Genomic DNA, 18,592 nt, shown 5'->3' with positions numbered 1-18,592 from the left:
CTCAGAAGAAAAGTGTTTCTTTAACATTACATTAAACTCATTAAACTTAATAGAAGGGTTCAATGCACTTCATAGGAGAAGACCACCTCATTTATAAAATTACTTTCTCCACAGCTGGACAGTTCTAATTGCTTTATAGGTAATGAGAAAATTTCAATTGTCGTGGCGGCTCTGTCCAAAAAAGCGGCTGAAAAGAAGACTAAAATATAAAGAAAGCAATGGGTCGGCATGGCTATGCAGTGGCCAGAATAGAGTTTTAATGAATTTCTGCCGCTGTCTGTAGTAAGTTTACATGTTCTCCCCTGACCTGCGGGTTTCCCCCAAGTGCTCCAATTCTCCGCCCACATTCCAAATGCGTTAGAGTTAGTAAGTTGGTACCAGAAGCAAGGCAACATTTTCAGGCTGTCCCCTTCTCAACCCGAAACGTCGACAGTGCTTCTCCTATAGATGCTGCCTGGCCTGCTGTGTTCCACCAGCATTTTGTGTGTGTTATTGCAATTTCCAGCATCTGCAGATTTCCTCGTGCATCCTCGGACTGTGTTGGTCACCGACGCAAACTACACATTTCACTATGTTTCAACGTACATGTGACAAATAATCTCGTCTCTCTGATATATTCTGCACTGTAAATGCTGGAAACAGGAATCAGCTACATCACTGTCACCGGAATGAACATATTAGAATTAGGTATCAGTGTCTGATGAGGAAAAGCATCCAATTCAGCGTTAAAACTAAGGTCTTTAGAAATTTATTCTCTCAGAAAGTAGTGGGTCTCTGGAATTCTCTGCCACTGAGAGTAGTAATGGCCAGATCTTAAGAAATACTTAAGGAAGAGATAATTAAATATCTGAAAGAATAAGAAATTGAGGGCTAAGGAATTAAGGCTACCATGCTCAGCCAAATATTAAACTGCTGAGCAGGGTTGAGGGATGATGGCCTACTTTTCTTGTGTTTTTGAGACTGTTGCTCTAACAGGAGTTGGAATGTTATTTTTAAGTTACATAAGTTGGTGAGTCTAAATTTGGATTATTGTGTGTAGATCTGGTCACCAAACCACAGCAAAGATATCAATAACCTCAAAGTAGAGAGAAAATTTACAAGGATGTTACCGGGACTTGACAACATGAATTTAATCCAGGCAAGTGTGAGGTTTTACACTTTGGGAGGACAAACCAGGGTAGAACCAACATTGTGAATGGTAGGGCACTGATGAGTGCCGTACAATAAAGGGACCTGGGAATACAGATCCATAATTCATTGAAAGTAGCTTCACAGGAAGATGAACGTGTAAAAGAGAGTTTTTGGTGCATTAGCCTTCATAAATTTGGGCATTAAGTATATGAGTTGGGATGTTATGTTGATGTTGCAGAAGATTTTGGTGAGGCTGAATTTGGAGTATTGCTTGCGATTCTGTCATCTTCCTAGAGGAAAAGTATCAACTGGAAAGAGCACAGAGAAAATTTACAAAGATGTACTGGGACTTGATGATCTGAGTTACAGAGAAGGGATGATTGGTTAGGACTCAATTTTCCCCCTTGGAGCATAGGAGAATGATGGGAGATTTGATAGTGACATTCAAAATTATGAGGTAAATAGATAGATTGAAAGCATGCAGGCTTTGTCCCCTCTGGTAGGGTGAGACTAAAACTAGAGGCCAGAGGTTTAGGGCGAAGAGTGAAATATTTAAGGGGAATCTGAGCAGAAAGTTCTTCACTCAGAGGATGGTGTGAGTGTGGAATAAGCTGCCAGTGGTAGAGTTCAACTGCAACAGTTAGGAGGAGTTTGGAAAGCTACGTGGATGAGAGGGGTTTGGAGGAATATGGTTTGGGTGCAGGTAAATGGGACTAGGCAGGACATGAGGTTGGCCTGGACTGAATGGGCCGAAGGGTCTGTTTCCACTCTGTAGTGCTCTATGACTCTACCTAGCAGGACAAGCAAACATGACAGCACAGTGGTTACCGTAACACCTCACTGTGCCAGCAATTGCAGTTCAATTCCCTTCACTGTCTGTAAGGAATTTGCACGTTCTCTCTGTGACATGTGGGTTTCCTCAGGTTGCATTGTTTCTGCCCACATTCCAAAGACATGTGGCTTAGGGTTAATGAGTTATGGGCACATTATTTAGTGCCAGAAGCATACATGCAGGCTGCCCCCAGCATGTACTCAGACTGTGTTGGTCGTTGATGCAAATGATGCACTGCACTGGATGTTTCAATATATGTGAGACCAATAAAATTTTAAGTTACCATTGCTCTGCTTTTCTGCAATCAGCCGTCGGCAGTAGATGAAACAGAGAAGTAGCGCAGCCAGTAGGACTGTCGTCAGGGCACTGCAGATCACAGCGACGAGGGCCGTGTCATATGGGGGAGAGGCAGAGCTCAGAACCCTCACCACATTTGTTCTGGAGGTACCTGGGAAGCAACAGAGAAAGAGGATGCCGTAAAACTCCTGCGCAATGCAGACATTCTATTCTTGGGTTGAAGATCCATCCCAGCACAGATAACAAGCAGATCACCAAACTTCCATGACTTTGCTGATCAGCTGCTGTCCATGAAATTGCAGGGGTACATTGCTGGCACACTGGACCCTTTCCAGGTACACCCCAGCACTTGGAGAATGGAGCATTCACAACTTAAGTACAGATACAGAATAACATAGTGATCCTGCACTCGTTCCTCAATGCTGTCAGAAAAACTTGCATGCAACACTTGCATTCTACTTTTATTAGTTCACTGAAAGGACAGAGGTGTTTTCCAGTTCAAAGTGTAACCATCAGTACAGCAAGAACTGGGGAATTCCTTGTTCTGCATGGACTGACATATCACCACACTGTATTTCATCCAAAGGTGAATTATTGACCAGGATTATTTTAAAGCCAGCTTCCATCATATTTTATGTTTTAATTTATTTTGAAATACATTATGGAACATGCCCTTCTGACCCAATGAGCCACATCACCCAGTAACCCAGCTATTAACCCCAGTCTAATCATAGGATAACTTACAATGACCAATTAACCTACTAACTGGTACGTCTTTTGACTGTGGAAAGAATCCAGGGCATCCGGAAGAAACGTATGTTTCATGGAAGGACATACAAACTTCTTACAGACTGTGTCAGAAATGAACTCTGAACTCCAATGCCCCAAGTTGTGGTGGTGTTCTGCTAACCGCTATGCTAATATGGCACCCATTTTAGAACCTAAAATTGGGATTAATTCCCAGTCAGTAGAGAAACATTATGACCACTTTGATCACTTAGCACTACAATGGACTTTCGTTCTAATTGGTATAGAGTCACGAGTGTCATAGAAAACTACAGCAGAGAAAGGCCTTTTGAAACACCTAGTCTATGTGGAAGCATTTAAACTGCCTAGTCTCGTTGACCTGCATTTTGACCATACCCCTCCCATCCTTCACATACCCAAACTTCTCTTAAACCTTGAAATCAAGACCACATCCACCACTTGCGCTAGCAGTCCATTCCACACTCAATTCACTCTCTGAGTGAAGTTGTTTCCCTTCATGTTCCCCCAAAGCATTACACCTTTCACCCTTAACCCATGACCTCTAAAGTCTCACCCAAACTCTGGAAAAAGCCTGCTTGCCTTCACCCTATCTACACCCTCCATAATTTTGTTTCCCTCTTTCAAATCTCCCCTTAATCTTTTACGTCCTAGGGATTAAAGTTCTCACCTACTCAATCTCTCCTTATAACTCAGGTCCTCTAGTCCCTGCAACATCCTTGTGAATTTTCTCTGTACTCTTTCAATTTTATCTATACCTTTCTTGTAGGTAGGTGACCAAAATTGCCTACAATACTCTAAATCAGGCTTCACCAACATCTTGTACAACTTCAACATAACATCCCAAATCCTGTACTCAATATACCAAGGCCAATATGCCAAAAGCTTTCTTTATGACTATCTACCTGTGATGACACTTACAATGAACTATGCGAATTGTGTTGTGAAAGTGTATAATTTGTGTCCAATGTATGTTTTCTTGTGAATGTTGCTTATATGATGCTATGTGCATGTGAGGCCGCTGCAAGATCATTTTTCAGTGCACCTATGCATAGACATACTTCTGCATATAACAAACTCGACACTGATTTTTAATTCTGTGCAACACTGATGGAGAACAATTCTTGTCACTGCATTACAGGCAGGATGTGTTGGCTTTGAAGAGGTTGCAGCTGAGGTTCACTAGCATGTTGTTTGAACATAGACCATAGAACATAGAATAGTACAGCACATTACAGGCCCCTTGGCCCACAATGTTGTGCCGACCCTCAAACCCTGCCTCCCATATAGCCCCCCCCCCACCTTAAATTCCTCCATATACCTGTCAGGTAGTCTCTTAAACTTCACTAGTGCATCTGCCTCCACCACTGACTCACCCAGTGCATTCCATGCACCAACCACTCTCTGAGTGAAAAACCTTCCTCTAATATCCCCCTTGAACTTCCCTCCCCTTACCTTAAAGCCATGTCCTATTGTACTGAGCAGTGGTGCCCTGGGGATGAGGTGCTGGCTGTCCACTCTGTCTATTCCTCTTAATATCTTGTACACCTCTATCATGTCTCCTCTCATCCTCCTTCTCTCCAAGGAGTAAAGCCCTAGCTTCCTTAATCTCTGATCATAATGCATACTCTCTAAACCAGGCAGCATCCTGGTAAATCTCCTCTGTATCCTTTCCAATGCTTCCACATCCTTCCTATAGTGAGGCGACCAGAACTGGACACAGTACTCCAAGTGTGGCCTAACCAGAGTTTTATAGAGCTGCATCATATAACTGTTTGGATTAGGTAGAGTTAGTTGCAAGGAGAGATTGGACAAATTTGGATCATTTTCACTGGAACATAGGAGTCTGAGGGGCAGCCAAAAAGAAACATATAAAATTACACTGGACAACAAATTTTTTCACTAGTGTTACTTCCTCAGAATTTTTTTTTGTTTATGATACTCTGCTTGAAGATGAACACAAATATAATTTCAAACTACTTGTATCACGTAGGAATTTGGAGAAACAACAAATTAACTTTTATTGAATATAATGTGTTTAATTGCATAATGGTGCTGATGCTTTGCAATAGTTCAACTATGTTAAAAATACTTTGTTAATGATTTTCATTTGTACTCAGTGTCTGAGACTTCTCGCTTAAGTGTCCAATAATAATTCGCCAGCATTGATGGATTCCAGTTGCCCTGGTATCTTTCCTCCATGACCGCAATGTCCTGATGAACCCTTTCACCATGTTCATCACTAACAGCACCAAGATTTGCAGGGAAGAAGTCTAAATGGGAATGCAGAAAATGGATTTGTAGTGACATGTTACATTTCATGGTTTTATATGCTTGAAGTATGCTTTCAACCAGCTGCATATAGTTCGGTGCTCTGTAGATGGCGAGAAAAATGTCAACAACTTCCTTGAAAGCCTTCCGTGTGATTTTCTCCGGTCCCACTAGAAATTCTTCAAATTGCCTGTCACTGATGACCTGTTTGATTTGTAGACCAACAAAAATGCTTTCCCTAATCTTGGCATCAATTATTCTGGGAAGCATCTATCTCAAATATCGAAATCCTTCATAGAAATTTTTGTGCCTGATGATAGCAAATTCCATCCTAACAGTCCTGAACCCAATAATTATTACTAAACCCTGTCCTGCCATGCAGCAGCCACGCCACCTAAGCATGCTTGGACAAGATAGGAAACTTTCCCAGCTTACATTTTAATTGACTTGAATTATAAATTGAAATAATAAACATAAGTGATTTCAAAAAATGGTGCAGGTTAGGGAAATTTCATGGTGATCTTCATGATCAGTAGCCCAAAATTCATGAGGTACACCTAAAGGTATTCAGGAAGCAAAATCTTTGTTGTCCAGTGTTATGAGAGGCATAAAAAAGTCAAATATTAGAGGGCATAGTTTTAAGATGAGAAGGGAAACGTGGGTCCCTTGAGCTTGCTGCCAAGTGAGAAGTAGTAGAAATAGATATAATCCCAACATTTTAGAAACATTCAGACAGACACACAAGGTGGCAAGGAATAGAAGAGCAAAAACCCCTTGCAGATGGGGTTAGTTAGATTGGGATAGTAGTTGGCACAGACATAGTGGTCCATAGAATTTGCCCCTGTACCACACTAACAAACCTATGTTCTGACAACAGAAAACAAGATCATTAGACCATAACATATAGGAGCAGAATTAGGCCATTTGGCTCAGCCATTTCATTGTTCTCCCACTCAGCCCCAATCTCTTGTCTTCGCCCTGCATCTCTTCAAGCTCTGACTAATCAAGAATCTATCAAACTCTGCCTTAAATATACCCAGTGACTTGGCCTCCACAGCTGCCTTCGGCAATGAATTCCTCAGATTCACCACTGATGATAGGTGGTTATGGAGAAGTACAGAATTGATCCTGTAGCCCATGGATTCAGTGATTCAGGACATTGAGAGGGGGAACAGAAAGGTGATGATTTTTTAAAAAAAAAATGTACATAAATTCATCTTTTACGAAGTGTGGAATTTAAAAGCAAAAAAAAACCACCCTGTAATTTTCGTTTGTACCCTTCAGCTTCTTTTCAGAACATCCTTAAACACTGCCCAGTAATGAAGTGCTTTGAGCGCAGGGAACACTGCAGAAAACCACCACACAGAAAATAGCCTCGCAAAAGCACTGATGCGACAATGATCTGACAATCAATGACAATATCTATCCTACAAATGGTGACAAGAGGTTAAATATTGGCCAGAATACTTTGGATAAAACCCTTTGTTCTTTGAAATAATGCCTTGAAATAAATGATCAGTTTCTCAGCTTACACCCAAAAAAAACAGCATTATTCAACTACGTACCGCTCCCTCAATGGATTATAATGCTCAGACTGGAGGGGTCTCAAACACAGAACCTGTAGGTTTAAACTCAACGTGAATGCAAATGAGCCACAGCTGACGGTATGTAATTGATACTACAGTCAAAGAACAGCAGATCTCTCACTATGCACACAATTTCATGTTGGAATAAGAGCATGCACATAAGAGATCACATTAATATTCTCCCTGAAAGATTAAGTCACACAACTAAAGTCTAGAATAAGAAACAAAAAAAACACACAGATGGTACAACTCGGAAATATTTTCTGCTTTTGTTAAGAACTGGTATGCTTCTGTAGACAGCACTAAGGTACTTTGCTGAATTAACTTTTATCTTGATTTAATCATTATTTATACATGGGACAGTATAAATCATCTGAGACAGACCTGCTATGAGTCAATATCATTCATTGTACCTTTTATCATCTCACTCAACCCCAAAGCCATTCTTTTTCCTTAAAGTTCAGAAGGAAAATATTTTCTTTTGAAGATTAAGTGGGAGGTTTGCAGACAATTCCTTATCCAAGTTAAAATCTACTCATACGAGTATTTGATGAGTGTCTCATCATAAAACAAAACTGGGAAACAGTATATTTGCCCTCCACGGTTACAGAAACTTAATGGCCTCATTGCATGCCATGAATTTCAATTGGCTAGAACTTAATTTACCCAATTCTTTTTTCTTGAAGTCACACAATTGAAAAATCAAGTCTCCCCAGAGATAATAAGGGCAAAATTGACAGAGGTGTACAAAATTATGAGGTGCATAGATAGGGTAAATGCAAGCAAGCTTTTTCCATTATGGTTGGATGAGACTAAAACTACAAGGGTGATGGGTTAAGGGTGAAAGGTGAAATATTTAAGGGGCAAATGAGGGAAAGCTTCTTCACTCAGAGGGTGGAGAGGGTATGAAATGAGCTGCCAATGGAAGTGGAGGATACAGGTTTGTTTTCAACATTTAAGAGAAATTTAGCCAGGTACTATGCTCTGGGTGTAGGTCAATGGAATTAGGCAGAAAAATTGTTCAGCATGGACTAGATGGGCTGAAAGGCCTGTTCCTGTTCTGTAGTGCTGAATAACTCTGTGATAACCACCTTTTACCTGTCATTTTGCACTACAGGGACAATTTATAACCCAGGCCCGAAGTCTAAAAACAGTAACAGTAGACTGTAGAATGTGCCCCAGAACTGGGCTTCAGGTTATTTAGCTTAATTAATTAGTTTATTTTATCATCAGGGTGCAATACAGTCCCTTGCTTGCATGAGTGAACAGTATACATGGTGATGAAAAAAATCCAACAATAAATATAGCGATCAGCACAAATGTGTGGGAAACAGTATGGGGAGGTTAAATACAAAGTACATTGCACACTTGGCAATAAAGAGAAGGAAAAGCATAAAAGGTCAACACAACAGCCCATACCCGAGTCCACAGGAGATGTCAGAATTCAAAAAGTTACAAGTGGTGCCTGGGAGGTGGGGGCAACTATTCAGCAAACAGGGTCTGGGGAGTATCTCTACCATTACTAAGGTACAGTAGTTAAAATACAAAAAAAAGTGTGTGTCTGTTGAAAGTACTGTTATAGTGTAAATAAAACTCTTGGATTTAGAGAAAGGAAATACATGAAGGGCAAGTCATTGCCGCATGACATAGTCACATGGAATGCTGCTCTGGGACAATGGAAGTCAGAGATGCTCCCGGTGCTCTTGACGACATTTCCAATAGTGGGTGATTCTTGGACCAGGTAGCACAGCTCCACAATACAACAATGACCCTTGAGAACAGAGATAGGAGGGATTTTTTTTTAGCCATTGCCACAGATGGCTGTAGTGGGCAATTGGTTGAGTATATTTGAAACGGAGGTTGATAGGTTCTTGATTAGTCAGGCATCAAAAGTTACAGTGGGAAGGCAGGAGAATGCAAGTGAGAGGGTTAACAAATCAGCCAAGTTTGGCTGATTGGCCTTATTCTGTTCCTTTGCCTTATGGTCTAATGGTAAACGTACATGCAGCCATGAAGCCTGCTCTGTAGAAATGGAACTGTGGCTGGAGTGAAGGTGGAGCAACGACAGAGTAAGGCAAGCCGATTTAGAAAAGAGGCTAAGAAAGGGAACAAGAGATTGCCGGGAAGAGAGGAATGCAATAGCTAGCACAGGAAACCCCAAGGGACATCTCCCTCTCAGGCAAGTACACCATTTTGGGCCTCATTGTGGGGAAAACGTCTTCTCAAGGAAGTGGACCACGGGTGTTGGGCTGAAGAGGAAGGTAGGAAAAAGAGTGGGGTTTCAAAGATAAGGAAACAAATAGATGTTTGGGAAAGGATGTGTTGGCAAAGTTACAGAACATTCTGGAAGAATGGTCATGATACATATTGATATGGGGGAAGGCAGGGGAGTAGGATCGAGAGGGAAAATAAATCAGGCATGATTGAATGGCAGAGCAGGTTTGATGGGCCAAATGGCAAAATTCTGCTCCTATGTCTTATGGATGAACAACTTAGATGAAAAAAGTGATGAGATCAGACAGACTGAATATAAGTTAAGAGATAACTTTTAAAAAATCCTCAAAAGATAGCTATCTCAGTTGCTTTCATGCCTCCTATATCCATGTGTAAGTGGGTATAGGAGGATGAGGAAAATGACTGTGGCAAGTGAAAGGGTATGGGAGGATGGGATTTAGATTCCTGAGGCAATCTGGGGGAAGTGGAACCTGTACTAACTGGACAAGTTTACACCTAGGTTGGTCTATTCCCTCTGCCATTGCTCTGGGTTAACTTGGACCACAGCTGTGTATAATACACACCACTGTGTATTATACACAGCTTTACATGCATACTTTCAGTGCTGGATTAGAGGTAAATGCTTACCCAAGTCTTAGCAACCCCTCACTCATGCCTATTCCAAATCCCTCTTTTCTGACTGGTGGTGCTCCATTTCTAATTTGCTGTCTTCATCCAACCTATTCTGCCCAGCCTCCAATCCCTTTCCTCCACCATTGCTCTTACCAAACAGTCCAGTCCTCATCTCTCCCCTCCCTTCAAGACACACAAACATGTGCCAAGGTGCCCTCTCAGAATGTCGTGGCGTGTCCAACGAGGACCACACTGCACAGTTTTAAATGCAAAACCGTGCAACACCTGTCTTCCTGTGACAGACACCCGACACAGTGATACAACCACACTCCTTACCCCATCTCATCAGACCTCGCCCACCCATTTGACTGCTTTGGAGCATTCTGGTCATAAAGAACACCATTCAGAAGCAATGATAGACTGAGCTGCAAATTTGGCAAAAAAATTATCTTCAAAGATAACACAGCACTGAATATTTGTTGTCTGTCTGGAGATTATCTGCCTTACTTATATAGTATTTTTTCTCCTGCACTGACATACATTATCACTGTACAACCTGTTCTGACTTCTCTGCCAATACCATTCTATTAATAGTCATTGTGAAACATATGATAGTGATTTTCAGTTACTGTCTGCGGGGATATGACCTGACCTGTGCTTGACTCCTCCCTAAAATAAGGACTGAGATCAGAAGGCTGAAATGTGGGGGTGGGGGAGTGTGGTGGGTGTCTATGAACCCAGATGAGGTACTCCACCTGTCCTACGGCACCTAGAATATGTCTCGTAGTGTGCATGGCCCAAAATCTCCAGGAAGTGAAAATGTTCCACTGCTGGCAACCCAGGAGAACATTCATTCGGTTTTCCTTTTGGCTACACTTCTTTAGTCCATTTGTGGAACTAGAATTAGAGTACTAGGGTGTGGAAACAGCCCTTCATGTCCTGGTTGTCCATCCGTTAGTCCCCTTTCTCTGCATCTGGCCTATATCCCTCAAAGCCTCTCCTATCTGTGTATCAGTCCAATTGTATTTAAGTGTTACTAATGTACTGTACCTGCCTCAATCACTTCCTCTGGCATCATTCAATTTACTGACCACCCTCTGGGAGAAGAAGTTGCCCCTTGACCCTTTTAAATCTTTCCTCCCTCCCCTTAAATCTAAGCCTTTTAGTATTGGATTCCCTTTCTCTGAGAAAAAGCCTGTGTGAATTAACCCTGTCTGAGCCCTTCATGATTTGATACACCTCTACAAGGTCTGCCCCTCCATCTCCCACACTCCAAGAAGCAAAGTGCTAACCTGCTCAACCTCTCCATATACAGTAACCCAGGCAATTTTTAGATAGAAACAGATTGGAGACAGAAGTGGATGTGGAGAGGATGTTTCCTATAGCTTGGGGAGTCCAGGACCTGAATAAGGAGGAATTTCTTCAGCCAGAGGGTAGTGAATCTGTTGGATTCATTGGCAGCTATGGAGGCCAAATCTCTGGGTATGTTTAAGGCAGAGGTTGATATGATCTTGATTAATAAGGATGTCAAACGTTATGGGGAGAAGGTAGGAGAATGAGATCGAGAGGGATAGTAAATCAGTCATGATGGAATGGCAGAGCATACTTAATGGGCTGAATGGCCTAAATCTGCTTTCACATTTTATGGTCTTATGGACCAGATACCCAACAGGTGTGGAAGAAATAGGATTATTGGGTCAATAATGGTGGCAGTATGAGCAAGTGAATTTACTATATATTCTCGAAATATGCATAGTCTCGAGCACAGTTTGAAATCTGCAGAGAAGCAGGCACCTACACTGGGATTGACCGGGAGTGACTGGGTCACTGCAGGGAATGCACTCTGTGTCCAGCAATCCTCCAAGCCGGGTTTTCCTGTAGAATCTGGAAAAGTATAAAGGAGAAGATTAGCAAACAGGACTGCAGAAGAGGAATGATGATCGGCATAGTTCTAAAAAAAAGCACCAATAAAAGTGCATTTATGATTTCACCACACATGGATCTCATAGTATTTTTCCTGAGGATGCACATTCAACATTACAGGATCAGAGTTTTCCCCTCCACCACAGATTTCTGAAAGGCCCATGAACACTACCTCACTAATTGCTCTCTTTGGCTTGATTAATTTATTTATTGACTTCCTTAATTCATTCATGCGGGATGTGCCATGTAGTATGATGTGAGCAACCACGGTCTTTCCATGACCATGAATGATTTGTTTCTACAGAAGTGGTTTGCCACTGCTTTTTTCAGGGCAGTGTCTTTACCAGACCGGTGACCCCAGACATTATCAATACCCTTTGGAGATTGCCTGCCTGGTGTCAGTAGCTGCACAACCAGGACTTGTGATAGGCACCTGCTGCTAATATGACCATCCACCACCTGCTCCCGTGCTTCACGTGACCCTAATCAGGCGAGGTTAGGGGAGGGCTCAGGAAGTGCTGCACTTTGCCCAAGGTGTGACCTGCTGGCCAGCGGACAGAAAGAGTGCCTTACACCTCCACCTTGCCAGCCCACTCACTTATATACACCAGGGGCAATTCACAGTGGCCCATTAACCTATAATACTCCCCGTTTTTGGAATACGGGAGGAAACTGGAGAACTGGGAGACAACCCACAAAGGAGACCATATAAACTCTATATATAGACAGTGATGGAGGTTAGGATTGAAAACAGTTTGCTAGAGCTGGGAGGCAGGAGCCCTACAAGCTGTGTCCTTGAGAAAGAGAACCACTAACTCTAGTTATGCGATAGCTGACCCTGATCACGAGGATAAGCATGTGCTACACCTTGCCCAAGGGTGACCTAAAGGCTCACGGAAGGAAGGAGCCTCTTACACCTCCTTTGGTCAAGACGCATCTCTACCCCGCCATCCTTTACTTACTTATATATCTATTTATTTATTTGCATGCTTGCTGGTTATTTATTCTTGTAACCTATAGTAATTTTATCTGCAATGTCCTGTACTGCTGCTACAGAACAACATATTTCATGACATATGCCAGTGAAATTAAACCTGATTCTGATTGTGATTCTGACATTTGCAAAATGATGCGAAGGACTCCTGCTGTTTCACAGTCAGTACAGAGCGTAGGAATGCTACCCAGTTGTAACCTGATACTGGGGAAGACCTGGAAACAGAGACAGTGCTACAGGAAAAGGATATGTATGTTGACAGTTAACCTACCGCTCTTGGTTAACTGTCAACATACATATCCCTTTCAAGCTCTAAATGTGCATTCTCCCATTTGTAATAAGGTAATTGCTGTCTTGTAACAAGCCTGAGGTATTGATGGCTCTCCAAGTGCACAAGCTGCCTATGAAATTCACTGCTTCGTAATCTAAATGAGTAAACCGTCTCGCTGTTGTCAGTGAAACTGTTGCCATAAAATAACGACATGTCTTTTGTGTCATAGAGTCATGAGTCAGAGCTGTCCAGCACAGAAATGGGTCATACTGCCCCAATGTACATGCAGACCTTTTTACTCATGTACACTAATCCTATTTAAAGAGAAATGTTAGCTTTATTTGTCAAATGCACATTGAAACACTATTACAGTGAAATGTATCATTTTGCACCACAGCAAATCAAATTGAACCAGCCTATTAATGCAAGTATCTAATCAGCCAATCATGTGGCAACAATTCAATGCATTAAAGCCTACAGACATGATCAAGAAGTTCAGTTATTGTTCAAGCCAAACTTCGGAATGGGGAAGAAATGTGATCCAAGTGACCTTGAGCATGGAATGATTGTTGGTGCCAGATGGAAACAGCTGATTTCTTAGGATTTTTAAGCATGACAGTCCCTAGAGTTTACAGAGAATGGTGTGAAAACAATCCAGTGAGTGGCAGTTCTGTGCACGAAAATGCTGTGTTGAGAGGTCAAGGGAAAATGCCCAGGTGAATTCAAGCTGACAGGAAGGTGACAGTAACTCAGACACCCGCACCACAACAATAGTGTGCAGCAGAGCATTCCTGAATCCACATCAAATCAAAGCTTGAAGTAGATGGGCTATAGCAGCAGAAGATCGCTTTATTAGGTCCAGGAGTCCACTGAGTGCATGTCCCTTGTACTTTTGCGTGCCTCTGTCAGGTCACCCTTCAGCCTCCTTTGTTCCAGGTAAAACACAAGAACATCAGAAAGTAAGATCAGGAGCAGGTGACTTAGCCCTTTACTCTTTCCCCTCAGTACTCAGTATGAGTTTGGCCAATCAATGCAGGCCTCAACTTGCGCCTGTCCATTCTGGTACCTCATCTTTAGCTAAGATGCAAAAATTACTGCCAGAGCCCCATCCACCTCCTCCTTTTCTCCTATAGCGACCTTGGACAGATCTTGGAATATTCGGTATAGTGACTGACACTCCAGTTCAGAAGGTGGCGGTAATGGGAGGGGAGGAGGGGAACAGGGGAGGCACCCCTCCCCCCAAGGCAGCAGGCATTCTGTCTGGCTAAAGCTGAGGTGAAGTTGACACTGGTCAGAAACACCACATGCAAAGCTGCGGGGCCCAATAATATACCAGGTCAGGTTCTGAAAAACTGCGCAGCCTAGCTGATAAAGGTGCAGACAGATATATTCAACATTTCTTCGGGACAATCCATTGTCCCTTCGGTTTTCAAGTTGGCAGCCATCATTCCAGTGCCAAGGAAGGCCACAGTAACCTGCCTAAATGACTATTGTCTGGTAACATTAACATCAACCATTATGAAATACTTTGAGCAGCTGGTCATGGAGCACATTAAAGCCCTTCTCCTGGCTACAGTGGACCCTTTCCAGTTTGCTTTTGTAGAGAAACGATCCATTGATGATGCAGTAGCCTGTGCCTTCCACTCTGTCCTGTCTTGTATGCCAGACTGCTGTTTATAGACTTCAGTTCCGTGTTCAACACCATCATACCCCAGAAACCGGTGGGGAAACTGTCCGTGCTGGGTTTCAACTGCTACCTCTGCAATTGGATACTGGACTTCTTAACAGTAAGGCAAGAGCCAGTATGCGAGGGCAGGAATGTCTCTCATTTCATTATGCTGAGCACTGGTGATCCCCAAGGCTGTAGGCTCACCCGCTACAAAAGCAATGACTGTGTCGCAGGATTCAGCTCAAACCGCGTCATCAAGTTTGAGGATGACACCACAGTGGTCGGCTTTGTCGAGAGCAATGACGAGATGGCATATAGAGAGGAGTGAAGCGGCTGGTGAATTGGTGAGGGGAGAACAGCCTAAGCCTACACGTGAAGAAGATAAACCATTGTGGACTTCAGGGAAGTGCGGATGAACCACCCCCCTCTACAAATACTTGGCTCCTCCGTAGAGGGAGTTAAGTGCACCAAGTTCACACCATGGATGGCCTCACCTGGTTCCTTAATATCATCTTCCTGATAAAGAAGGCACAGTGTTCCTCATTTTACAGGCACACCATTGAGAACATCCTAACAAGTTGTATCTCCATCTGGTATGGGAGCAGTTGAGCATCAGATCTGAAGTCCCTACAAAGGACTGTGAGAACGACTGAGAGGATTTTAAGGTTCTCCCTACCATCCATTGGGGGCATTTATCAGGTGTGCTGCATACACAGGGCCCTTAGTATTTTTAAGGATCCTACCCATCCATCCAGCATCCTCTTTGACTTTCTACCATCAGGTAGGAGACTCCGATGAATAAAAACAAGAATGGTCACGATAAGAAAATACTTCTTTCCCCAGACCATTAGGCTTCCTAACTCCCATTCATATTGTATTCAAAGTGTCACTAGTTAATCTGTTACATACCTTACAATATTTAATATTAATGCACTTTTGTTTATCTGTTTGTAGATTTTATCCTTACTGTCATGAATTATTGTATGTTATGTGTACTAATGTGCTTTACACCTTGGTTTGAAAAATCATTATCTCCATTCTATATACAGTGCCTATAAAAAGTATTTACTCCCTTTGGAAGTTTTCATGTTGTATTGTTTTTAAGTGGCCATGTCAGAGTCCAGACTTCGATTCAGTTTGAGAACTTGTGGCTGAACTTGAAAAGGACTGTTCACTCATGATCCCCATGCAATCTGACAGAGCTTGAACAGTTTTGTAAAGAATGGGGAAAAACTGCAGTATCCAGATGTGCAAAGCTGATAGAGACCTATCCACACAGACTCAAGGCTGTAATTGCTGCCAAAGGGGCAGCTACTAAATACTGACTTGAAGGGGGTTGAGCAATTATGCAACTAATTGTGTTTAATAATTGTAATAAATTTGGATCACCTTGTAGAGATCTGTTTTCACTTTCACTTTTTCTGTTGATCAGTGTCAAAAAAAGTCAAATTAAATCGACTGTGATTCCATATTGTAAAACAATAAAACATGAAAACTTCTGGGGAGGTGAATACTTTTTATATTTTAAGTTAAATGACAATAACTTGACTTGATGGAACATATCAGTGATAAATCCTCATTATTTTTTAAACTCTGGTTTCAATAACATTGGTATATCAAGGGAAATGCATCAGTTGAAAAACCCCAACACACTTACCCAGGCAAGCATTTCCCGCACACAGCATTACTAGAAACTGTGCAATTCACTTCCTGAAATCGATTCACAAGGGAGCAAGAGAGACACCGTTTGCACTTCTGCCGTCCCCAACCTTCCTTGTACCTGTTGGGTCTGCAGGCCACACACTGAGCATCAGCCCCAACTCCAAAACCGCAGTCCTGCAACAAGTGGACAATTACAGAAAGGTTACAGTACAAAGGTCATTCACTGTAGTGTCTTTATGCTACTCTGTGCTTGTCCATATCTCCTACCAACTCCTCATAGCCCTGCAATATATATATATTTCTTATTTCAAAAACATATCCACCTCTTTTTGAAATTGAGAATTGCATCAGCCTAACATCCCCTGGCAAAGTTGTCCATATACTAAGTATCCAATGTATTAAAAGTGCTTGTCCTCACATCTCTTTGAGTTGTTTCACTGGTTACATTCACTCCATTTCCTCTACTTTTTTTATATCAAAAGAAATAGGAGCAGAATTAGGCCAAGCAGCCATTATAGTCTTCTCCGCCATTCAATCATGGCTGATTCTTCATCCCTCTCAATGCCATTTTCCTGCCTTCTTTCAGTAATTTTTGATGCCCTGACCAAACAAGAAGCTGTCAACTTCAACTTTATACAGTATATACCCAATGAATTGGGCTCCAGGATGTCTGGGGCATAGCGTTCCACAAATCCACCATCCTCTGGCTAAAGGAATTCTTCCTCATCTCTGTTCTAAAGGGAAATCTTTGAATTTTAATGTCCAATAGTGATAGAGTCTCGGGAAAGAAGGCATCCTCTTCGCATTCTCTATGTCGGCCTTTCAATTTTCAATAGGTTTCAAAGAGGCCCCCCTCATTCGCAGAATGATCAGTTTGCTTGTAATTGTCACTCTCTAGACCAGTGGTTCCCAACCTTTTATATGCCATGAACCCCTACCAACAGGATGGAAATCACTTCTTTGGATTCTTGACAATCAGTACCTTCATGCCTTTAAGTATTTTCAAAAAAGATTTATGAGAACATTCTCAGGACTCAAGGCAAGGACTTTATTCCCTAAACTTTGGGAGACCTAGATTATAAATGTCTCTAAACATTATGAAGGGTGAAGAGATGAGATATGAGATAGGGTGAAAGCACACAATATTTCTCCCCCAGGGATATGGAACAAGCATCTTGGGCGCTTAGTTTTAAGGTGAGAAGGGAAATAGGGGCTGAGGAGCAATTTCATCTTGCACATGGTGAGTCGCCAATGCAACAAGCTGTCACAGGATGTGTTAAAGGCAAGTACAATAATGATGCTTAAAAGGCATTTGGCTAGGAAAGGTTTAAAGGAATACGTTCAACTGCAGGCAGATAGGACTAGCTTTAGGGCCTTATTCTGTGCTGTATTGATTTATGACCCTACATACCTTTGTTTGATCCCCTCTCTGCCTCTACAATTTCAAGGAAAACAACAAAACTTCTTTCAATGTTCTTCATCTCTGGAGTAATGATAATAAATCTCTCCTGAATCTTCTCTATAGCTCTTGCACCTTTTCTAGAGTAAACTCGGAGAGCATATGTAACATGAAGAGGAAACCCACACCGCTGCAGACAAGGCAGTTATTGCAGGAATGCCGATTGGACGCAGACATCTGGTTGGATTCCATCCTACTCAGCCAGTTGTAAATGTTTTGTATACTCTGCGCGACAACCAAGAGAGAGAAGGCAGCTTTGATCTCAGGCCTGGTTACTTAATGAGCAGAGTCTCCTAACAGATGCACAGAACCAACCCTTCCCAAGCCTCAGTCCCTCCAAATGTGCAGCCGCTATGTCAAACTATATACGACAATGGTGTCAAAATGGTTGTTGAGATACATCTGGTGTGGTAGTGTAGTGGGCAGTGCTTGTGGCTCTCACTTTCACTGGCTTGTGGCTCTCACTGGCTAGCAGTCTTGCTGAATGTGTAAGTCTTTCCCTGCCAGTACATAGTCTCTCCATCTCTCCAACAGCAAGGCTCATGTGCCTCCTCCCTAGCAACACACAGAAACAGAACTCCTTTCAGACTCGGGCTGAACTACAGAGGATGGGAAGGAAGTCTGGCCCCTGCACACACAGCACGCAGGCCCACCAGTGTGTGCACACACACTAGTGCTCATGAACCACATCCCCAGCTATGGGTAAACAGACCCACTGCCTTGTGGGCCACTTCAGGTCAGACAATGGCTACCAGACAGCAAATCCAAAGTGGAGCCCCTAACGCAGATGGACATCATTCAACATCCGTCCGGCAGCTCCTGCAGCCAAGCTGGAACCAAACGTATTGCTTCATAAGCTTTCCTTTAGACCACACTGGTGAGGCC

At 42.5% G+C, this 18,592-nt stretch overlaps 1 protein-coding gene across 4 annotated transcripts in view; it reads right to left on the bottom strand.

Annotated features, from left to right (window-relative positions):
* eda2r (ectodysplasin A2 receptor) overlaps positions 1-18,592 on the bottom strand; it is a 79,724-nt gene that overhangs the window by 24,282 nt on the left and 36,850 nt on the right. For all 4 annotated transcript variants that reach the window (XM_059976813.1, XM_059976812.1, XM_059976811.1 and 1 more), the window contains 3 exons: positions 16,244-16,422; positions 11,528-11,613; positions 2,247-2,411 (listed from right to left, as the gene is read on the bottom strand). In XM_059976813.1, coding sequence (XP_059832796.1) covers positions 2,247-2,411; positions 11,528-11,613; positions 16,244-16,422 — 430 coding nt within the window. The remainder of the gene's footprint in view (positions 1-2,246; positions 2,412-11,527; positions 11,614-16,243; positions 16,423-18,592) is intronic.

The sequence above is a fragment of the Hypanus sabinus genome, chromosome 8, assembly GCF_030144855.1.
Source record: "Hypanus sabinus isolate sHypSab1 chromosome 8, sHypSab1.hap1, whole genome shotgun sequence".
NCBI classification, from domain to species: Eukaryota; Metazoa; Chordata; class Chondrichthyes; order Myliobatiformes; family Dasyatidae; genus Hypanus; species Hypanus sabinus.
The sequence above is the reverse complement of the archived record's forward strand: the minus strand, read 5'-3'. Positions and strand labels throughout refer to the sequence as shown.